Genomic DNA, 24,245 nt, shown 5'->3' on the forward strand with positions numbered 1-24,245 from the left:
TCTTCAATCAAAATGCTGTTAAAGAACTAATCATGTAAATGCAAAAGAGGCAAAAAATCTTCTCAGCTTTCCCAGTTGGTGACTGATTGCCACGTAAATGAAGATTTGTGCCACGCCAGCACGGGCTGTGCTCTGCTTCTGCCTGTTATTTACTCCACTGGTTCAGAAGTGTAGGAACTATATAAACCATATGTGTTTGGGGGGTATTTTACAACAAACTAAGTATTGAGCTCAACTTTCTGTTTTGTTAAACATGAAAAAAACATTGTGCAGTGTTTGATGACGGGGGGGGGGGGGGGTAGCTGGACAAAAGATGACACTACATGGAGAGTCGTTTAATGGTTACCTGCACTTTATGCATTCATAAGCAGTTAAATGAACCACGCTGGGTGCAGGTAGGGTGGGAACAATGTTATTGCTGCTGAGCTTCAGCTTCATTTAGAAGATATCATGAATATGATAAGGGGGAATGGCTTGAACCTGCCCGAGGGGAGACTGAGATGAGCTCTTAGGCAGAAGCTCTTCCCTGTGAAGGTGCTGAGGCGCTGGCACAGGGTGCCCAGAGAAGCTGTGGCTGCCCCATCCCTGGCAGTGTTCAAGGCCAGGTTGGACACAGGGGCTTGGAGCAAGCTGCTCCAGTGGAAGGGGTCCCTGCCCGTGGCAGGGGTTGGAGCTGGAGGAGCTTTAAGGTCCCTTCCAACACGAACCAGGCTGGGATTCTGTGATGACTCCCCATTTTCAGAAGCCAGGAGGAGATGAGGTGCTGTAGTTCAAGGCTGGCACTGTAATGTGTTTCATAGGCATTGATGTTTAGGAGTGGTAAAACATTGCTAGCACATGGGCAATGAACTTGTTCTGTAGATGAATTTGGCTTGAAAAATTTTGAACTTTTATTTTTCAGTAACTTCCAGTTCCCACTATTCCTGGCTTCCAAGGAATTCGATTCCCAAAGAAAAACCTTGTTTGCCTTTGCCTTAGGCTGGGAGTTTGGGGTGGGACTTCGTCCGTGAAGGGTTTCTCCTCTGAAACCCAGACCTTTTAAAATGCAGCGATGTAAATATCTGGTTTTAAACTCAACAAACTGCTACCAATGCAAACGCCTGCTATTCATCTACTCTTGCTCATCTGCTCCTGTTTGACAATCTCAGTGTTAGTGGCTCCTGTTCCCTGGGATGTCCATCATCTCCATGGCCTTGCCTGGACTTGCTCCAATCTGTGAGTGTGTGTGTGTGTGTGTGTCTTACCAGGGCTGAACAGAGGAGGATGTAATAATATTCCTTGTCTGGCAACTCCAATGTATTCTGAAAAAGAAGGAAAAAAGTATATATAAAAGTGGAGCAAAGGGTTTTTTTGAGTGTTGACAAATGATTTTGCAACACTAAAAAGCACAATTATCGCTTTATGACAGACACTCTGGTGCAATATGTTCAACTCTGAAAACAATTTGGTTGGAACGAGTTTTTGGTGATGTTTATGGTTGTGTTTATTTTTAAATAAGGTGTTTTAGATGTGGCATTCAGAGGTGTTCAGGGATCAATACTGCTTCCAGGCCTGCAAATGAGAGCGGTGTTTACGTGTGCTGGAGAGGAAGGGGATTTGTCTAGATATAAATTATTTAAACCCTTGACAAAATCTGGGGTGGTTTGAAACAGTGGAATAGTTTCTTGCTTCTTAAAGCACTGGAAGCAAGCTCAGCTTATGAGTTTTGTGTTGTAGTGCCACGACTTGCACTCTCTAATGACTTCACTGATGGCGATGGGGTGTATGGATGGACCACTCGGTGGATAAAGAACTGGCTGGATGGCCGCACACAAAGAGCTGTGGTCAATGGCTCAATGTCCAGCTGGAGACCAGTAACGAGTGGTGTCCCTCAGGGATCGGTGTTGGGACCGGTCTTGTTTAACATCTTCATCGCTGACATGGACAGTGGGATTGAGTGCGCCCTCAGCAAGTTTTGTCAGAGCAATCCTAGGCACAGCTTCAGGTTGGGCAGAGAAGAGATTCAGAGCAGCCCAAGGAGAAGGACTTGGGGGTGCTGGTTGATGAGAAACTGAACATGAGCCAGCTTCAGTGTGCGCTTGCAGCCCAGAAACCAACCGTATCCTGGGCTGCATCCAAAGGAGCGTGACCAGCAGGGCGAAGGAGGTGATCCTGCCCCTCTGCTCTGCTCTTGTGAGACCTCACCTGGAGCATTGTGTGCAGTTCTGGTGTCCTCAACATAAAAAGGACATGGAGCTGTTGGAACAAGTCCAGAGGAGGCCACGAGGATGCTCAGGGACTGGAGCACCTCCTGTATGAAGACAGGCTGAGGAAGTTGGGGCTGTTCAGCCTGGAGAAGAGAAGCTGCGTGGAGACCTCAGAGCAGCTTCCAGTATCTGAAGGGGGCTATAGGGATGCTGGGGAGGGACTCTTCATTAGGGACTGTAGTGACAGGACAAGGGGTAACGGGTTCAAACTGAAACAGGGGAAGTTTAAGTTGGATATAAGGAGGAAGTTCTTTACTGTGAGGGTGGTGAGGCACTGGAATGGGTTGCCCAGGGAGGTTGTGAATGCTCCATCCCTGGCAGTGTTCAAGGCCAGGTTGGACAGAGCTTTGGGTGAGATGGTTTAGTGGGAGGTATCCCTGCCCATGGACAGGTTGGAACTGCATGATCTTAAGGTCCTTTCCAACCCTAACTATTCTATATCCAGCCTTCAGGGGGGACTCTTTGCAGTCTGCCCATTCTCAGTTTGGGGTCACAAGTATTCTGCATCGTCTGCTGCCTGCATCAAGCCACCGGTTGGAGGGTGTCCACTCCCAGACCATGCGTGAGCAGGGTTGGATTTATGGCCGGGTCGGGGGTCAGGAGCAGTGAGTGAAGCTCCTCAAGCACATGAGGTGATGGTTAATCGCCACCGGGCTGGCTCAGCAGCACTGGCTTCTGCGTGGAACAGCAGCCAGGGTGATCTCCTGCACACGTTACATCTGCTTCTGCTAGTGAGTACACCTCACAGTGCCACTGTGGTGTGTGACTGCAGGATGACAGCTGTTGTGTTGTGTGGTGATGGTTAGTGACGAGCTCCACAGGTGGCAGAATAGACTGTTGGGGACCCCGCTAGCTGCCAGTGCAGCCCCCTTCCTTCCTCTTCGAACCCACATTTCAGACACATTACTTACTCTGAAAAACAACATTTCAACTGGGATTTATTTTTTCCCCATGAAAGCTTTCCTTTGATTAACTCTTCTCTTTTTTTGTCCCTTTTCTCTCTTTCCCACATTTGGAGCATTATATTGTCTCTGGTTGTTCCCTCACAAGATGCTTCATCCTTATAACTACAGAACTGGATCTGTCATAGAGTAGTTTGAGTTGGAAGGGACCTCCAAAGGTCATCTAGTTCAGCCTCCCTGCAATGAGCAGGGACATCTTCAAGTAGATCAGGTTGCCCAGAACCACATCCATCCTTGAGGGTCTGAAGTCAGTGGGACCTATAAATGGGGAGAGGATGAGAAGGAAAGAATCACAGAACCCCAGCCTGGTTTGTGTTGGAAGGGACCTCAAAGCTCCTCCAGCTCCAACCCCTGCCACAGGCAGGGACCCCTTCCACTAGAGCAGCTTGCTCCAAGCCCCTGTGTCCAACCTGGCCTTGAACACTGCCAGGGATGGGGCAGCCACAGCTTCTCTGGGCACCCTGTGCCAGCGCCTCAGCACCCACACAGGGAAGAGCTTCTGCCTAAGAGCTCAGCTCAGTCTCCCCTCGGGCAGGTTCAAGCCATTCCCCTTGGCCTGGCCCTGCAGGCCCTGATGAGAAGTCCCTTGAATTTAGAATTTTGTTGCTGTTGGTTTTTAATTTTGTTAATTAGGAAATTAGGGTTTATTACAATAAATCTTCGTGCGAACGCAAATGCTAAAATGTATGAAACTTTGAGAAGACAGAATAATTTGGAAAGCAGAAGTTTTTCCAGATGCTGTGAGATCTGATGATTGCAAACTGAAAGTCATATAGATTCTCAATTAGTGGCAAATGGAGTTCATCACTGCTTTTAATAACCCTCATAAGCACATTTTAATTTTTCTATGTATTTGTCATAAAAAATCTAATTATTATGTCCAAGCCATAAAAAGAAGAACAATAATCCATTTCTTATGTCATGTTGGTGATTTCTAGATATTACACAAGTTAATGAAATCAATATGCGTGTTAGGAAAGCGGAGCGATAAATTGTTCTGTCTGCAGAGAGAAATCGATGTTTCACGTTGGCTTGTCAGTGTCTGCAGCACACAGCTCAGGTCAGTGGTCCCTAACCTGCCACTCCATGGGGCAGTCAGAATGCAGGGGATGGTAGCCCTGAGGTGCAGCCTCCTGGTCAGTGCGGGTGAGCTGCCCCATAGCCAGAGGGGTGGGAAGCCTCAGGGGAGTGCTGGACATCTCCAAGCAAACGTTTCTTGTAACAGCCAAGTCTGTCCCATGCTCCCAGCACTGGGAGGAAGCAGGGAACTGGTCAGAGGGACAAGGGCAGAGCCCACTCTGAGTGTGAAGATCCATCAGGGCAGCGTTCTGCAGGCACAGCAGGCGCTGGGACAATAGTGTGAGTTCAACTGGAATGGGTTGCCCAGGGAGGTTGTGAATGCTCCATCCCTGGTGGTGTTCAAGGCCAGGTTGGACAGAGCCTTGGGTGACCTGGTTTAGTGTGAGGTGTCCCTGCCCATGGCAGGGGGGTTGGAACTGGATGATCTTAAGGTCCTTTCCAACCCTAACTGTTCTATGATTCTTCAGGAGGGGAAATATTGAGTGCCTCTGTGGTGTGCCTGTCCATGGCAGGGGGCTGGAACCAGATGATCTTACGGTCCTTTCCAGCCCAAACCGTTCTATGATTCTATGATTTATCTTCAAGGCCTTGAGATTTGGACCACGGGTTCTTATCACTTACAAGCTGGTTCAGAGCTGACGGACTGGTTCCAATGAATTCAGTGGCATCAGGGTGGAATGAAATGATGGTTGCTCTTATTAATGTTACTGTTTTCTTGCAGCTTGGCTTTTTTTTCTTGCAGCTCGCTATTTAGGCTTGTCTGAACTTCATTCTCGCGCCGTTTGCTTTAATTGCTTTTGGAAACAGAGACAACTTTATTTCTCTCTGTTATAAACAGCTCCAGGGAATACAAACGTGTGGCTGTCTCCCTCGTGCCATGCTCCATTGCTGTGCACGTCTAATAAAGGTGATTAATATCTTTAACGCTGTAGTGGGTATAATCTTGGGTAAATATTTAAACAAAACCCCTGTGCAAAAGACCAAAATCTACTTTTTTTTTTTTGAGTATTTTCATTGTTTTTTATTCTATCCTGTAATGGTGATGAATTACTTATTTAATCAGAGTACAATATTCTCAACACAGAACTGGAGAGAAGAAATAATGGAAAATGCTGATTTTTTTCCCTATCATTGATCATTTTCAGAAATCTTTTAACGAATAAGTTGAGGCAGGCATGTGAAGGAAGGGGATTGTATGGATTTTAAACTGTGTAGGGATGGGTTTTCACACCAGGGTCATACTGGACACTGCCTGCACGGCTATCTGCGATCATTTGTCCTCTGTGTTCTTTTGCTGTGTGTTTTTCTCTCAATCAGATTTAAGTGGAGCAATGTAATAGGCTGCTTTCTGAGAAGGAAATGAAGCCTCACTAGAATGTCAATCTCTTTCCAGAATGTTTAACATCACTTTAAATTTAATCAGCAAACCAAAAAATAATCACTTATTTTTCTCATTTGTTTTAGATAACCGAAATCTTTGGCTTTGATTTTGATTTCTTTTGACTCCCAGAAAATGAGCAAAGTCTAAAGTGTGTTTCATGTTTGATGGGGCACAGGCAACTCCGCAATTTGAAACTTGCAAATGGGGAATCAGTCCCAAATCCTTCAAAATACTTAACTTGAAAACCAGACCATCAGGTGGGTGAGAACAGATCAGTTCTGTGCCCTTGCAGTTGCTTGTCCATCACTTAGCACTGACTCTTCAAGCAGACCAGGTCCCTGCCGGAGTTTCTACAGTCTATATATCTTGTCCTAGGTGGGAAGGTGTTCATTTAAAAGCAGTTTAAGGAGGAATATCAGGTGACTGGAAAGCGCTTTTCATATTGGACCATCACACAAAATTTACTTGGGAGTTTAATTCATCTTTCATCCTTACTTCTTATCATTTTTTAATGCATTTCCTTAATCTATACACTGCATAACTGCTTCTAATCTTGTTTCTTATGCATTTCTTTAACCTATACACTGCATAGATGTTTATTTACTGCTATATTTAAGGTTTTTTCTGACCTTCACAGTTTCCATGGTGGCATGGGTGAAAGACTCTGATTGTAGTTGTTGAAATGGAGAGTAGCTCTGCCATGGATTCAATCTGCACTCAAAGCTCAGCATAACAGATAATAAAAGCTAAATCTTCTCGTAGATCAGAGTCTTTAGAGGTCCTATAAGAAGTATGCACACAAAATAAACATTTTTTATAGTCATATTTAATATTAACTTTCCACTGTGGTTCTGCACATACAGTCTAGTCATAATTAGTAAATTACACAGATTTTGCTGATGTGAATGTAATGATCACTTTCAGTCAGTAAATAGCAGAAAATTCAGCAGCATGCCAATATACCAGAAATCATTATTTGTCTCAAACTGCGAGGCTCCAGAAATACCATAGAAGCTAATTTCTACCATGGGAAAGATGATCTTCCTAGGAAACCATTGATAGAAAGAAAAGCTACAATTTTTCATCACTACTAGATCATATTATATCATCTCTGTTTTTACAGAATGATATTGACAGCAGGACTACACTTCCGTGTTTACTTGTGTGTTATCTTAGTTAATGCATGGCTTTTAGTCTTCTCTTTTCGAGTTCTCCTTTGGAAATGCGGAACTGATGCAACCTGCTCAGTGTCATTGTCATAAGACTTGCCGACATCTTCTACTGGATTCTATTTCATTTCCCCACTATGAAACCTAGATTAAAGAAGAGCGCAGTCAATTAGGGAAGGAATAAAGCAGGTGTTTAGGAGAAAATCACTTAATCTGTGCTCTGAAGCCCAGAAAATTCTCCATGCTCTGCCTTGTCACTGTTCAAATCTTCCCTTTCGAAGACTGCAGACTTCCTGATGATAAGCCTCAAAAAGAAGTGAAAGTGTGAACCTTCCTTCTGGGTCAGGCCTTCCAGTCTGTAGCAAACCTGGAGAGGGCTTGTCCTGTGGGATCTTGTGTCCCTGGAGGCAAGGACGATAGGCTCTGTGTTCTGCACCATGCTGAGTACAGAACGTCACTGGGTATAAACCCAGTGCTGCAGTCACAGCGCTTCCCACCTGGAGTTCTCCTTTTCCATATTTAAAGCTGAGTTGTACCTCTGCAATAGATCTTTGTGCAGGGCACAGAGTTTACTGAGACAGGCACCAGTAATGAAGTCTGAGGAAAGCATTGTGGGAGGCAGAAAAATGCACTAGACCTTATGTGCTCATAACCATGGTCTTAAATGTAATACATTTAATAAAAGCTATCAAAGAATATTGTACATTTAGAGGTTATATACAGCCATTGTGTATTTTGGATATAGCGGATGGAGGCATGAAGAACTCTGTGTTCTCGTAACCTGTAGGCTCCAAAAAGCTGCAGGAAGAGAACTGATGGTGTCGATTTGCCCTGTGGGTGAAAATACCCAACTCAGGGATCCATGGGAAGGAGCATGAGATAGTCTTTGGAGGAGCAAATTCCTGCTGCCTGCATGGGAATGCTGGAAGCTGCTGTGTCCTGTCTGCACACGTTGCTGTTTGCCCCTTGGCAGCTAGAAATGCAGAAGCATTTGTACAGTCAGATGGGTCAACAGACTCATGCCAGTCGAAGCAAAACGGTCAGCTGAGCTGCTGAAAGCTCCAGCTTCTCCCCCCTCTGTGCTTACTGCTTAATTATGAGATCAGGGGAAAAACACCCAAGTTATCACTGCAGGCAGGAAGAGAGGGCTGCAGCCCAGCGCTTGGATAACGAACTTGAGGGTATTGGGGATAGTGGAAAAGAGGCTTTATGATGCTTCTTTTACCCCCAAAAGTCACTCTATTGACAAGAAGGCACACAAAGCTGCAGCTGAGGCAGTAGGAGCGCAAAGGCTGGACTCGCAGCACCAGGGAAGGGTGACGCCGGTGATTCCATCGATTCTGGTGGTAAAATCTCTCCTGCCCAACTCCCAGGTGTAACACTCCCTTCTTTACAATCCAGTTCCGCTCACGGCTTTCATGTGTTCCATTGCCACAGGATAAAAGATGGGATTGATTGCATTGTAACCTGAAAAGGGAGTTTGTTACCATATGATTTAATTAATGTTACTAAAAAAACCCCGTAGTCCATAACTTGTCATCACCTTTATCTGGGGAAATATTTGGAGGAAAGAGAGCTGTATGTCCAGTCACGTGCTGTAATCTTCATCCTACATATACTTTAATGGGTCATTTCCACAGGGGGAGCAGTGAGGCAGCACATCTATTACTAAATGAGATGGGTGCTCTTAAGCTGAGGCCCCAGATTTTTAGCCTGATAATTCTGGATTGTTCTATAAATAAGACATCCTTTCCCATGTATAGAAACACGACAGCAATTAAAAAAGCAGCTCTGCCCTACAGCCATTCCCACTGCACCAGAAAGCTTTATTATGCTGCATCGTTTATGTACAGAGGAATGTAACTAAGAATGTAATTCCAGTCCTTGAAAATGAGAAATGAGACCCTGCAATGAACTATAGCCTCCATGTCAATCCCCTGCAAATAATGGCATGCACAACTCTGGGCTCCAGGAAGAAGCACGACACAGAGGCCCAACTCCTGTTGGCATCCATCAGGGATGGCAGGGGCAGCAGGTCTGGTTAGACAAGGCAGCTTCTCCACACAGCCAGGTAGGAAAGCAGGTCTGCAGCCTCTGGTGGGGAAGGGGCTGTTCAGAGGTTGAACAAGTAGGGACAGGCCAAGGGGAATGGCTTTAACCTGCCTGAGGGGAGACTGAGCTGAGCTCTTAGGCAGAAGCTCTTCCCTGTGAGGGTGCTGAGGCGCTGGCACAGGGTGCCCAGAGAAGCTGTGGCTGCCCCATCCCTGGCAGTGCTCAAGGCCAGGTTGGACACAGGGGCTTGGAGCAAGCTGCTCTAGTGGAAGGGGTCCCTGCCCGTGGCAGGGGTTGGAGCTGGATGGGCTTTAAGCTCCTTTCCAGCACAAACCAGGCTGTGATGGTGATGAGGAGGAGAGAGGGTGAGGTTAGACAAAGCAGTCAGAACCCTGGAGACACTGCACTACTTCTGGGGACACCAGGTTTTACTTACAAGATATTCAAATTTAAAGAGGAAATTAAGAGGAGATTCCCACAGTAATGCTCCAAGGGGGTTCACTGGTGGACATGTAATGAGACCAAGAGATGCCTCCAGGCATTTACACTGCTGTACACATAGCTGCTGTTTTTAATGAGACAGGAAATCCATGCAGCAAACCATCCTCATCCTTTCCATGCCTCCTGTCTCCTCCATCCCTTTACCCCTCCACAGACTGCCAGGAGCTAGCGGGATAAGAGGAATAAATGGTCCAGGTAATAATAACTGCACAGGGAAAGAGGAAATCAAGCTGAAATAAAGTAGTGGGTTTACCTCTGTACAGTGCGGGTTAGACTCTTGCAAGGCTATTACACCTTGTTCTACTGTTCACATTTCAGGATGATTCAGCTATTCCTTGAGAGAGAATCAAATATTATCTAGGAAGCCTTACAGAAGTTAAGCGTGTGATGCTCAAATCATCTGCAGAGAAAGATGAAGAGGTGATTTGTTACGTTGTGCGGGTCCTTACTCATAAGAAAGATACTTGATAGTAAGGGGGATGCTCATTTTTGCAGACAAAAACATAATGATTTCTGAAAGCTGAATTTAGTGGAAGGCAATTTTGAGCTAAGATGCTATTTCCCAGCAGCGAGGGGGTATTTAGCTGCTGAAAGTGTTGTCCAGATGTGGCAGCCTGAGCATTGCCCGGAATTGCAAGGATGAGACCAGGCAGCTTTATAGAACATATATTGTATTCAGGCTCCTGGGAAACTTTACAGCCTGTGACTGTATGAGCTCAGACTGAATTACCCTTAGTGGCCTCTCTGGCCATATACTGCACAAATACTTTGGTATGGTTGAATTTCATTCGTACCAAATTCCATGCCCCATAACCACGGTTTCCATGTAGAGGCACCAGGGGGAGGTTTTCACTTGTTTGCCTTTAGAACATACAGTTTTATCAAAATTAAAGTATTTGACAGAATTATATAGATTTGGGGGTTTAACATGGCAGGAAAAACCTGTAGCAAGAGAGGTGAGACTGAGGGCTGGCCCGTGGCTACCCAAAAACAAAGAGGAAAGGGAAAGAGCTGGAGTTGCAGGAGGAAACCCAGGGCTGGGAGCCTGAGCATTAGGGAAAGCAGGCTGCTTGTTGTTAGGACACTTGTAAAGGAGGTGAGTGATGAAGAGTGAATAAAACCTTATGTAAGGGAAGGCAAAGGAGGACAAGGAGAGCACTTGCATCAAGCACAAAGAGTAGACCATGTTGGTCTTTGCATTGGAAATGAAATCTTGTTCATTTATGGGAGCGGAATGAAACCCCACTGCTTCAGCTCTAGAGTCCTGCCTGTGACAGGGCAGTCAGTCTGTTTTGTCTGGAAGTTTGTGTCTTGGGAGATTTGATTACAGTTGGTTGTATGATGCGCCGGATCCCCACGCTGCTCTGCTCACAGGACCTACAGTGGTTGAGCTGAAGGACCAGCAGGCCAACAGCTCCTCATTCCCACTGGAATCAATGGTATTAATTAATGTCACTAATTGACTGGAACAGGCTGCCTAGGGAAGTGGTGGATTCATCATCCCTGGAGGTCTTTAAATACATGTCGATGTGTCACTGAGGGACATGGGTTAGTGGTGGAGTTGGCACTGCTGGGTTAACGGTTGGACTTGATCTTAAAGGTGTTTTCCCACCTAAATGATTCTATGAGTATCATGTTTCTCATCTGTTGTTGTCACTGGCACTAATTAAATCAGTTTACTGAATGCTGAGTGGGCATTTCACCCCTTACTTCCTGGTGATGGATGCAGGGAAGAGGCTGGACTAAACCTCACCCTAACCCTGGCACAGCCTGAGCACCAGGAGACCTCTTTAACTTGCTTTAGTTTGTAGTGGTTACCCAGGCACTCCCATGACAGCACAGAGGGCTCCAGCCTCATCCTCTGTGCTTGGTGACAAGGTTTAAGGCAAATAAACATCACCGGGATAAGCAGCAGTAGGTGTCAGGTGTGAGAAATCCCTCCATGGGACCGCTTCAGTAAGGCCAGGACATGAGCAAATCTCTCTTTTTCTCCCTTCAAAGGCACAGAACCTCGAATAAGCAGTTTAATGCAGTTGGAAATCTTACACCATCGCATTTACTTAATCTAGAACTGATTTTCACAGTTTCAAATAGAAACTGCATCAGCCAATTGTATATCTTTACTTGTGGGAAGAACTGGTTTTAGTGATTTGATTCCTTGACTTTGTGGCAGTACATTCATTCATGAAGGATAAAGAAATAAGTGGCTCAGAAGCAGGCAGATACTATTGTAATACCATAGACTGAATAAAACCACTGCATCTGCCCCATCCCTCGTGATACCCTGCTCTCAGACGGAGTTCTGCATTTCAGAGGGAGTGATCCCTCGCCAGGTGTCTGTGGGAAGCAGATTCATTGCTCATTCTCTGTACACATAAATAAGAATAATAAGAATTCCTCTCAGTGTTTTGTCTGTTGCCAAGAAGAAATCCTAATGATATTTAGCTTGGGCTGGGATGGGGGAGTGGGGAAGACTGGCATCAACAACGCCCCATTTCAGTGCATGGGGATCCCATGTCAGGTTGTAGCTGTGGTGGGGGGGACACGACACTGGTGGGTGCTCACCATCTCCTTTAGGACGGAAGAGACTTCTGCAGGAGGAAGTTCAGTAGCAGGCTCATTTTAGGGATCCACAAAGAAGTACAATTAATAAATTATCCCTTTGCATGGAAGTAACTCTTCTGAATGTGTCTGTTGCTAAAAATGGTCTGTAGTGACTGCGTGCTCTTCCAGGTCAGCAAGAGAGGTAGGGAGGAGTGGATTGCCACCTTTGTGAGTTGGACTATGACAAATTCAGTGTTATATCTCTTGAGTGCAATCCTGCTTGAACTTGAAAGGTGGGTGATGCTGACCTTCATCACTTTAGGAAGTGGGCAGGTTCAGCCTTCCCCAGACCAGTTTCACCTGAAGATGGTGGTTTTCTGCTCATTAAAAACACTCTACATGAACTTTCAGTTTTCTTTGCTCACAAGTGCACAGGCACAAGCAAGCACCGGGAATTCCCAGCATTTGAAGTCTGTCTGACCCCAGCTCATTCCTACAACTGAAATAGTTCCAGCTGATGGACCAGGGAAAGGGCTGGAGAGCATCTGCAGGTGGATCCCAGAGCACCCAAAACCAGGCTGCGCATGAGACGAAGTAGTTTCACAGTACCTTGAGGGGACGTTAGCAGCATATTCCAGGTTGCAGAGGTGGGATCAGATGGTGGCATTTTGCTGTGCAAATGGAGCAAGCCGGTAGGACAAGGCTGGGGCATTCAGGATAGTGAAGCTCCACTTGGACAGAGGCTTTGGTTAGGAAGATCATAACCATTTTCTTGCCCTCATTTTGTGGGTAGCCATTTACCTTGTGGAGCCCTGGGATTTTACAGCAGTTGTTACAGAAGGTTCTGAAACCTTCTGTAGGTTCCCACATGTAGGATCTGTGTCTTTTACAGCTATTCATACAGGATCTGTTCTTTATCTTGTAGAGAGGAGTGCTTTTCAGAAACGTCAATAGCGTGTGCCTATACCAACCATAATAAGACATGTAAAGAAACATATACTTCTTCAGAAAGATTCATCTGAAACCCTGAATTCCCACCTTCACTGCTGGCATCCTGAGTTCTTTCACTCCCCATGCAACATTACAAAGAGTAGAGCAGTCCCTTAAGGGTAGGACATTTTTTCCATCATTTTCCATCCATGTGGAACTCTTTTATGCCCAGATGTATAAATAGTGCAGAATATGAACTTTAGTGAAGAGTTCTGCTGAGGTAATAGAAGAAAATCTGGCTTGTATTTTCTTTGCCATGTTGCTACTACAAGCTTAAAAGCAATACAAAGCAGCAGAAACGAATGTACGTTAGTGTTCTGTGAAGAGCTGTGACTCTCCAGGAACACGGGGGGTAGATGTGACAGGCATCACTATTTTTAAAAGCACACGAAAAAACTAATTTCCTCTTCTTTTCAAACTGTGACAAGCGAGCTCAGCCTTCTCTTAGACGGGAGCATCCAGCAGCAGCAGCTCCCTAGGAACTCAGTAGCAATACCTGCTTGGCACCAACAGAGGAATTGCTGCTTTGTAGCTTTCTGGATCCATACCTGAGCCGCTGTGCACATGATGGGAATAGCTCTGGTTGCACCTAAACAAGGCTTTTGCATAGTTATATTTCAAGAGCCACACATGGTTTCGGCAGTGCGGGTACCCTGGCTCTCCTCTCCATGCTCTGGTGGGATTGTGCCATCTCAGCAGCTTTCCATTACAGCATTTTCTTGTTTCCTTGCAGTTTCCCCGAAGATATACCGCATTTCGAGTGACATCGTTGTGAACGAAGGGAGCAACGTTACCCTGGTGTGCCTGGCCACGGGGAAGCCAGAGCCTTCCATTTCCTGGAGACACATCTCTCCATCAGGTAAGCACAGCTCTCTGTATCCCGGAGCTGCCTCAGCATCTCACCAGTAACAGGTTTGGGGCTCTTGATTTCCAGAAGTGTAGGAGCATCGCTTTGTGCACCTTACGCAGTGTGTGCCTACCTTGGCTGTCAGAACTGAAACCTTCTTCAGATGACAGCTGAGACCAGTGAAAACTGTAAAAGTACTGAAACATAGAGATGGAGAAAGTAATGAGCTCTTAGGCAGAAGCTCTTCCCTGGGAGGGTGCTGAGGCGCTGGCACAGGGTGCCCAGAGAAGCTGTGGCTGCCCCATCCCTGGCAGTGTTCAAGGCCAGGTTGGACACAGGGGCTTGGAGCAAGCTGCTCTAGTGGAAGGGGTCCCTGCCTGTGGCAGGGGTTGGAGCTGGAGGAGCTTTAAGGTCCCTTCCAACCCAAACCAGGCTGGGGTTCTGGGATTCTATGAAATAAAGGCACCCTCGATATGATTATATTTTTAAGCCCATTTGAACAGGCTGCAGACATTTATCAAATAATTGCAATTAAAACCAAAGCAGAAAATAGTCCAGAAAACACAGGGCTCTCCAGAAGTAGGTGTGAAAGTTAAAAACATTAAGTCATCATGCAGTAGATTTAATTTAATGTAAGTACCACTGAACCATTATTCCATGATACAGCTCAGTTTATTAGAGTGGCTTTATTGAACAAATTAAATTATATGTATGAAAAATCGCAAGCAAAATGGCACCTAAAAGCAGAGTTTCTATTTAATGTTCCCATTTATACTTTTAATTTCTCATAATGTATTTAAAGGCAAACTTTCATCTAACATTAAAGGCATCTCTACAAATATGACTTGGTGCAGAGCCACCAGCACTGCTCTATGCAAGCAAAACAGGTTCTGCCTGGCTCTGGGGGGGGAGATCCAGCCCCGTATCTCAGGGCTACTGGCATGGGAATCCTGGAGGGCTTTGTGTTTGTAAAGGATACCCCCTGTGTCCAGCTGGCTGCAGTCAGTGAGCCTGGTATTGCACCGGCTCTTCTGTAGGGACTCCCCAGTGGTAACTGGTTTTGCAGTGAAGGTCTTTGTGCTGTGCCCACAGCTCTGATGGAACCCATGTAATTGCGGGGAAGAACAGCTTCACGGATGGTCACAGCTTCCTGCAGCCTCTCATAATCCTGAGTAATGGTTTGCTTTACAAAGCAAGGTCTAGGGAAAAAAAAACCAAAACAACTTTTGACCTTTAAGACAACGACAGTGAATTCTGCTTGAAGTGTCCATCAGGGGACACAGGGAAAAATTCACTTGGAGCAGAAAATGGATTTTAACTAAATGTCAAATAAAATTTTATTGGAAACCGTGGTGATGCTTTAGAGTAATAGCTTAAAGCATTAGGTTGTCTACAGAAAGGAGCTGTAACAGTCATCCTGGAGAGGGAAGAAAGGAGAGAAGGAGGATTAGAGCACTCAGGCTGGAGAAGGGGTCTGAGAAGGAATTAGACCCTCCTCATCTCAAGCTCAGTCAAATTGGTGCCTGTAACCACAAGGGCTTTTAGTGAATCAGTGAGTTTGTATCTTCACCAAAGGACTGAGAATGGGGGCTGAGAGGAAATACGGGATCACTGAGCTGCAGATCAATTACATTAGCCCCAGTGAGACTTGCAAATGAAATGTGAGGAAGGCACTAATCAAAGATGGGTATCAAAAGGCCTGCAGGGCCAGGCCAAGGGGAATGGCTTTAACCTGCCCGAGGGGAGACTGAGATGAGCTCTTAGGCAGAAGCTCTTCCCTGTGTGGGTGCTGAGGCACTGGCACAGGGTGCCCAGAGAAGCTGTGGCTGCCCCATCCCTGGCAGTGTTCAAGGCCAGGTTGGACACAGGGGCTTGGAGCAAGCTGCTCCAGTGGAAGGTGTCCCTGCCCGTGGCAGGGGTTGGAGCTGGAGGAGCTTTAGGGGCTCTTCCAACCCAAACCAGGCTGGGACTCTACATCAGCCTCATAGCATTCGTTTGTTCTCCAAAGCCCTAAACCCCACTTTGTCCATCTCCAAGCCTGCATTTCTTTATCTGCCCATGGGTGAACTGTTCTCTGCTACAATGGATTAGCTGGATCTGTCTGCTGCATTGGAGCAAACGCTCCTTCAGCTGAGCCTGGCAGGACAACAGGCAGGAAGGGCAAGGCCAAGCTGAGATGCTTTGACAAGCCTCAGTGCTAAGGCCTGGGGAAGTCACTGCAAATGCTGCATTATGGGGCTGCATCATTACAAAACCCTATTTTCCTGAGCAGTCAGCGTAGTGCAGCCGCTGCAGGGCACTGGGGTGTGCCTTGGATGTCCCCTGCTTGATTAATGGCCTGAACTCTGTCCAGAGCTGGAGAACGCAGGATCCAAATAACTTTTAGCTCAAAAAATCCTGTACAATGTGATGGAAGGAAACGCAATTTACAGAATCTGTTCTGTCCCTTAAATAAAGAGGAATTTTCCCATTTAGGTCACGCTGCACCAGTGTCATGCTCAGGCGTATATTCTGCTGTGCAGACAGTTATATATGGCATTCAAATCCAAGTAAATATCAGTGTGGCAAACAAGAAGCCTGGATTTATTAGAAAACAAAATGCAAGAGAGTTGAAATGCCCTGATTTCTGGGACGATTTATATTCTGTCTGCAGCAAATTACCTTTATCTAAACACAAGCTTCATCTGCGCTTGATAATTTCTACCATTTTCCTCCTGTCACTCCCATCGGCACTAATGAGGGTTACATGCAAGCATCACATCTAGAATGCACCACTAAATCATATTAACGAATCGCAGTTAGAATATTCTGAAGCTGTTTGTCAATGCTGCTACTAGAAGATAAGAAACTGAAATCTGTGAATACAAATGATTCAATGTTGACTAATTCCAAGGTATTATCATGGTTTGCATCAGTGCAGCCTTTACGTGCATTAGGTTGGGCTCAATTTTTTTGAACAAGAGAAGGTCTCTTCCAACCCAAACTATGATTCTATGATAAAGTGATCCTTTCCGTAGGAATAAAACCAGAATGTATTTAGAGGTGATTTTTAACTGGGTACCTAAATTGTTGGCCTGGAATCTTTATTGTGCATGTTGAACTTGCAGTCATTATGTAAACGCTTTCATTATATAAATATTCATTATACAAACCATTATGTAAATCCACAAAAATCCACACATTCAGCGCAACGTGGGGCTGTAGTTTGTAATCTGAAATCTTCCATTGTTGAAATGTCACCCGAATAAATTGTAGGTATTACTTATTTTGTTCTGACATTTAAGAGCAAAGAGCAGCATCAATAGTTTAAGAATGAAAGCAGAATTTTAAAGGATTAAAGTCTGCCTGAAAGAGGACTCCAGCCTCAAACTCCTCTATGTGCATGCAGCTCGTGCGTGTGTGCTGCGATGAGGATGCAGGGACACGAGTGCAGCCAGGAGCAGGGACAGCAAAAGCCATTCAGAATAGTTTTGGTAATATTACTGCTTTGTAACGTTCGGGTGCTGTCTGTCAGAACTCTTTTTCTCTTTGGTTTTGACAATATTCCCAAAGGAGAGTTGCCCCATCCACAGAGGGACCCGTGACCAGACACTAAGGTGATGGCCCACTCAGACTGCTGAGCTGAACATGGGCCAGCAGCAGCAGCTCCCACCACCTGAAGCTTGCTAGGAAAGCCTGAAGTGTCCTGTGTTTAGCTGAATGCAACACAAGTTAAATTCCATCATTTCACAAAGTCCAATGGAAAAGGCAATATTTTTTTCTATTCAACTCCCTTAAAACAAAATGTCACTTAGAATCATGGAATGAGTCATGTTAGAAGGGAGCTTAAAGCTCATCCAGTTCCAACCCCTGCCACGGGCAGGGACCCCTTCCACTAGAGCAGCTTGCTCCAAGCCCCTGTGTCCAACCTGGCCTTGAACACTGCCAGGGATGGGGCAGCCACAGCTTCTCTGGGCCCTGTGCCAGCGCCTCAGCACTGGGAAAGAACAGCTCAAGGAAGAACTTCTTCCCCATATCTAACCAAAACCTCCCCTGTTTCAGTCTGAACCCATCACCCCTTGTCCTGTCACTGCAGTCCCTGATGAAGAGTCCCTCCCCAGCATCATTGTAGCCCTCTTGAGTTACTGGAAGCTGCTCTGAGGTCTCCATGCAGTTTCTCTTCTCCAGGCTCTCTTCATACGGGAAGTGCTCCAAGCCCCTGATCATCCTCATGGCCTGCTCTGGACTTGCTCCGACAGCTCCATGTCTTTCTTATGTTGGGAACACCAGAACTGCACACATGCTCCAAGTACCGTACTATATAATGGTATTCCAATCACCTCCTGGAACTACATGAGCTGCAAGGTCATTCCCAACCCAAACCATTCTCGGCTTCTGTGATTCCTTCAGCCTTGTTTCCAGGGAATGGTGACACTGAATAGTTTCCAAAATAACCCAATAGTCACCCCCAAAACCCTGTAGGAACTGTTCAGCACATGCTAAATAACAGATTTTTCACTAACTCTGGGCAAAGCTACACTTACCCAGTCATGAGCCTGACTTCAGGTTTGAACACCCCTCCTTCTCCAGCACATTTCATTTGCTGCTAGGGCATGTGTGCACGAGTGTGATATGACTGAACGTAATGTAATGCCCATCCTATTGTTTCTGGACAGCCCTAAAGCTGTGAAGATGTATTGCATTAATGTATCATCATAGCCATGTCGCCCTGACTATATATTAGTGTAATACATCTTCAGAGCACTCAAATGATAGGGCTGTCGGGGAAGAATGAGTCTCGGACCCCATTCAATTCAATTACAGGACAAAAGGCAATGCTCATCCGTGAGCAGAGGTGGCTCCTGCGCAACCCTTCCTGAAGCACGCGGCTACAGAAAGCTGATGCTGCAAAGGGAGAAGTGAAGAGCCTTTTTTAACCTTCTTGCTAAACCCTAATGCACAAACAAAGCTTGATATGAGCAAGCGAACGTCAAATATTTTGCTCCACTTGCACTTCTGCTGGAGAAGCACCGTTCTTCAGACGTTATCCCCACATGACAGGAATCAGAAGTATTTTGTTGATGCGCAAGTACTCTGAACCTGGGTTTTCAGGCTGAAAACGTTTCACTGACATGAATTATTATCAGATTTCCAGGGCTTTGTGTGTGTACAAAGTGCGAGTCTTTTAAAATGTTCCTTCTTTTGCTTGAAAACTGTTTTAAGACTCAAAGTTTTGGAAACAAAAACATCTGGATAGTGTCTCTTATTAAATGCTAAACATGGAGAAGTTATCACTGCTGGTGAGGGCTATTTCACACCTAATATATCTGTAATTGTTGATCCTGGAGAAGCTGCTCTCATCCATCCTCCTCTGAGCTGCTGCCTTTGCACAGCAAAGCTTCCTCCAGCACTGATGAAGGAATGGCTTTAACCTGCCAAAGGGGAGACTGAGATGAGCTCTTAGGCAGAAGCTCTTCCCTGGGAGGGTGCTGAGGCACTGGCACAGGGTGCCCAGAGAACTGGAGCTGGATGGGCTTTAAGCTCCCTTCCACCCAGACCATTCTGTGAAGTTGTGTGAAGGATATCAGCACCAAACCCCATGTTCCCAACTTTGCTATTCAAAGTCCAGTTAGCAGGTTCCTCAACCAGCCTGGCAACACTCATCTGAAAAGAGCCCTTTCGCTCTAGCTTCCCTGGTCCAGATAGCTTAAAACCAGTGACTGTTGCTCCCTGGTTAATGGGTTTGGGCATGCAGTGCTTGGAGTAGTCATTCTGTTATCTCCCTTCAGAGGATCCCATTTCGTTTTCTGCAGCTACTTGGTGTGAGCCCTGAAGGTAATGAAAGGTTTTCTCCTTTGAAGCTATCACTTACTCAAGGTGATGTCCTGCAAGACACATCAACAACCTGGAGGCTGGAGCTGGCGATGTGTTCATGATCCTGCTCCTCTCAGATGAGGTATCCTGAGCGGCAGTGACGTGCAGCCACCTTTCCTAAGTGGAGGTAGATTAATTGCTGCATTAGGCCAAAAGCGAAGCTGGTTCCCTTTAGGTGTCTCAGAAGCAGAATGTAAAATAACTCAGTGATTTGCCCTGATCAGCAATGACAGTGATGTGCCTCCCTTCTGCCATCATCACTCATCTTGCAGGCAATAGCTTCATTACAGCACCAACGCTGTGCTCCTCAGTCAGGTGAAGCATTACTGGGATGAGCTGAAACATCTGTTCCCTGCATCCGAGCTGGAAGTGTTTGGAGATGAGCCAGGAAACCTTCCCAGGCACACCAAGGCAGGGACAATCGGCAGTGATATGGGCTAAGAGTTAGGGCTCAGATGCCTTGGGGCTTTAAAAGCTCTCGCAACCTACTCCTAGGCTGGGTTTATGGAGAACATCTCTTCTTCTTCTGCCTTGACCCAAACCCCTTATTCTGTGCCCTCTGGGGAAGCTGCTCAGCTCTAGGTTTACAGCTCCGAGTTGTGGTACTTTACACAAGCCCATTGCTCTGCAGTTTTTATTGAACAGGAATACTGCTTCTCCCAGTCATCAGGACCTCCTGGAATCGGGAAGTCTTCCAGCCTAGTGCCTTGGCATGTTTACCTGTTAGCACTGAAGGCACAGCACCAAAGCTGGTGGGCCAGGGGTCTGAGCAATGAGTATGGTTGCAGAAGTTAATGTTAACAGAGGATGGCAACTGCAACATCCCCCCCCATTGGCATGCAGAGTGAGTTGGTGGGTTTATACCATGAATGCAACAACTTGCACTGCTGCCTCCTCCCCAAGAGTCTTCCTTGGCTCTAACGTGCTGAAAGGAGCTGCTGCCGTGCATGGGTGAACAAGAACTCGCTGGAAAACACGGAGACCATGTGTCTCCTGAGATACAGGGTAGATCAAGGGGGACTTGGGGTCCTTCATCATGAGGAAAGCCTTATGCATGGGGTACATGAATATTGCACTGATGGGGACGTAGTGATTGCATAGATGGATTGGTCCATCTCACCACTGCATGGGGACTTGAAGTGTTGTGATTAATATTTGATATGAATTTAATGGCCTGGCTCGTGATCCTGAAAGGAGTTTTCTCAGTTGGTAAAGGCACAGCGTGCCGTTAAATCAGTGGTTCCTTGATATCAAACACACAGCTGGCAGCTCCCCAGGAACTTGAGGGGGAAAGATGCGGAGCTCTATGTGGAGTAAATGAGGGGATTAATGAAGTGTTTGAGGACAGCAGTACAAACACCAGCACCCAACATAAACTGCTCATTGTCATTCTTTCCTTTCCTTTGGATAAACTATAAGGGGCTTCCAAAGTCCCACCTCTCCCGTACAAGAGGTGATGTCTTTTGGTTTCTGGTTATGGACCTTGGGCCTTTGTTCTGTCTCAATACTTTAAGTACATTCTTGAGAGATTTAGTATTAGGATTCAATTAAGTGACAGTCAGTATCAAGGTCCATCACTGTGGGGTCAAGGGACATTACACTGCCTGTGCTTAGGGGTGTTCTGAAGAAGACTGCTCTGAAAACTGTTAGCAGGACAGTTCCAGAAGTGTGAGTATCCCTTCAGGAGCAATTAAAGGTATTCCTAGAAAACCTCAAGTCTTCTTAATATCTTTCAAACAGCCTAAAAAACCCTGTTAAAATACAGTTGTCAGGAAAAGAATATTCAAACTAAGATGGTCAAAGAGTTGGGTCTTAACAACAGAAGAAATGAGAGTAACATTGCAATATTAGTGAAATACAGAGATTCAAACTGAATCAGTACAAAAGCACTGCATGGAAATAAGTAGGATTTTTTGAACTATTTGATGGCAAATGGAAAGTATTTCTCTCTTTTCAATAAAAGCAGATGAACTCATTAATGACTCTGGAAATGCTATGAAAATTAGGCTTTGAATATTTGCTTCGTTTAGTTTAGTCCTTCAGATATGAGTTCATTTTGATTTTCAAATTGCGCTTTTGAGGGTGCAATTTGTGTACCATAGAAGATATTTCAGTGAAACAAAACCTTTAATGTTCAAAACCAAACCAAGGAGCTGCAGCTTTCACCCTTTTTCCCCTTGGTATGGCATTCCTTACGGCAGTGAGAGGAGAGCCTGCCTTTGGAACAGCGTGTGGTGTCTTGCACAGGTGTTTTAGAGAAAAATAACAGTTCATCTCTAAAAGGCCTCAAGATACTCCTGTTTCCTCTTTATTCTGGGGACAGCCCCACTGGGAGCGCAGCAGGTTGAAAACCGAGGCTGGGCACGCTGGTGAGACGGCAGCAAGTGAAGAGCAGATGCCACATTCATCCCGGCCATACCTGGTTTATTCCCCTGAATCATTGCTCTGGGGCATTTTTATGAATAGATTGTATTTTAAACATACCAAGAATTCTTTTTAAAATGCTTTAAAAAAATTGTATAGATTTTGAGGGCTATGAAGAAATATGAAAAGAAAAAAGTCATTAATGATAAGTCATAAATGACAAGTCATTTAATTTTTGTAGTGTCTCCAGATTCAACAAACTGCAGACAGAAGACTTAAAAAGTGAGAGTGATCAGCATATGTATTTGAGACAAATGGATAATCAGCAGATGATAGAATCACAGAATCCCATCACAGAGTGGTTTGGGCTGGAAGGGACCTTAAAGCTCCTCCAGCTCCAACCCCTGCCACAGGCAGGGACCCCTTCCACTAGAGCAGCTTGCTCCAAGCCCCTGTGTCCAACCTGGCTTTGAGCACTGCCAGGGATGGGGCAGCCACAGCTTCTCTGGGCACCCTGTGCCAGCGCCTCAGCACCCTCCCAGGGAAGAGCTTCTGCCTAAGAGCTCATCTCAGTCTCCTCTCTGGCAGGTTCAAGCCATTCCCCTTGGCCTGTCCCTACAGGCCCTTGGCCAAAGCCCCTCTCCAGCTTTCCTGCAGCCCCTTGAGGCACTGGAGCTGCTCTAAGGTCTCCGTGGAGCCTTCTCCAGACTTGCTCAGCCTGGAGATGTGATAAATAGCAGACTATCATTTGCAGTGCCTCATTTTGCTACAGCAACAGGAGGAAGGAGTGCTGTAAAGCCATCAGACATCAGAGCTGCGATAACAGGGCTTTGCCCTGGGTCAAATGCCTGTGTGGCACCTTCCAGGCTCCTCCTGACCCCAACCCCAGGGCTCCTGCATCCTCTGCCAGAGCACAGACCAAGTCTGTTCCCAGAGCTGCTACAGCCATGGGGCTTTACTGGGAATAATTAGCCCCTTCCCAAGAGCCAAATGTGCACATTCAGTGCTATGAATTATAAATAAGCTCAAGTGAGATTCAAACTCATTGTTTGCTTGTTTAAGAAATCACTGCCCTGCTCTTCCCTACATGCCTTTAATTCCTGTTTTGCCAGGAAAGGTTTTCTGAGGCTGTTTTCAGCCTGCAGATGTTCATGGTGAGGTATTTGCTGCAGGAGACCCAGCAGCCTCGGTGGAAGAGGCTCTCCTGCAAACCCCTCTCAGGCCAAAGGGTGCTTTGCATCTCACGGTGCAGGGATGATCTCCTTGCTGCAGGTTGTGGTCTTCCAGTGAGAAGCCCTGGCACTGGCAGCAGAGCGCCCTTATGCTCTGCAGCACAGAGGTCTGCACATAGCTGTAAAACTCAAGCACAGGTTTCTCTTCTTCCTGCCTGATGTTTAACACCAGGGGGGGAAGTGCTACCCTTGCAGAAGTCCTCCATCCAAGCCTTTGAGAGCGGGTCCACATGGCAGCGTGCGCGTGTGCTACGCCTGGTGCCAGGTACCACATGTGCGGTAAGAAGACACAGTTTTGTGTTCTCTCGTGAGGAATAACAAGAGTGAGGATTTATCATGCATTATATCACACAGCAGTAGCAGAAAATGGACATTCAAGTTTACTGTTACTGTTTTATTCCCCTCCTGGCTACAGAAACGGGTGTTACAACCGAAGATATCCAGAGCAGATTGCTCCCGTATCATGTGTATCAGCAAGTCTAGTTAAGAGATGTGCTGCAAAACCTATCAGGAATGTGCTTGCACATGAGGCAGTCTCATGTCCCTATTTCTTTTACTTCAACTTACAGGCTTTTCCCATCTTTGATCAAAGATCTTGGCTAGCACCAGCTCAGGCTGCTGCCCCTGATGAATCTTCCAGATTTCTTTCTCTGAGACACTGGCTCTGATAAGTCTTTTGGCTCTGTGGCCACAGATGCCAGCCAGGCACGTTCCTAATATCTTGTAGGTCTGCAAAGTGTCCGTGTTCTGCAGAAGGGCAGAACAAGGAGCTGTTACCCTGGGCTGCAAGACACCATAATAACAAACAGTGGGAAAACTGAGTTATCTCCTGAACCTTGGCTGGAGACTGAGCTGAGCTCTTAGGCAGAAGCTCTTCCCTGTGAGGGTGCTGAGGCGCTGGCGCAGGGTGCCCAGAGAAGCTGTGGCTGCCCCATCCCTGGCAGTGTTCAAGGCCAGGTTGGACACAGGGGCTTGGAGCAAGCTGCTCCAGTGGAAGGGGTCCCTGCCCGTGGCAGGGTTGGAG

At 46.2% G+C, this 24,245-nt stretch overlaps 1 protein-coding gene across 2 annotated transcripts in view; it reads left to right on the forward strand.

Annotated features, from left to right (window-relative positions):
- NEGR1 (neuronal growth regulator 1) overlaps positions 1-24,245 on the forward strand; it is a 272,552-nt gene that overhangs the window by 156,821 nt on the left and 91,486 nt on the right. For both annotated transcript variants that reach the window (XM_062616104.1, XM_062616105.1), the window contains exon 3: positions 13,659-13,784. In XM_062616104.1, coding sequence (XP_062472088.1) covers positions 13,659-13,784 — 126 coding nt within the window. The remainder of the gene's footprint in view (positions 1-13,658; positions 13,785-24,245) is intronic.

This window comes from Pezoporus occidentalis, unplaced genomic scaffold (genome assembly GCF_034315485.1).
Source record: "Pezoporus occidentalis ecotype Australia unplaced genomic scaffold, CSIRO_AGI_Poc_V1 ctg188, whole genome shotgun sequence".
Taxonomy (NCBI): Eukaryota; Metazoa; Chordata; class Aves; order Psittaciformes; family Psittacidae; genus Pezoporus; species Pezoporus occidentalis.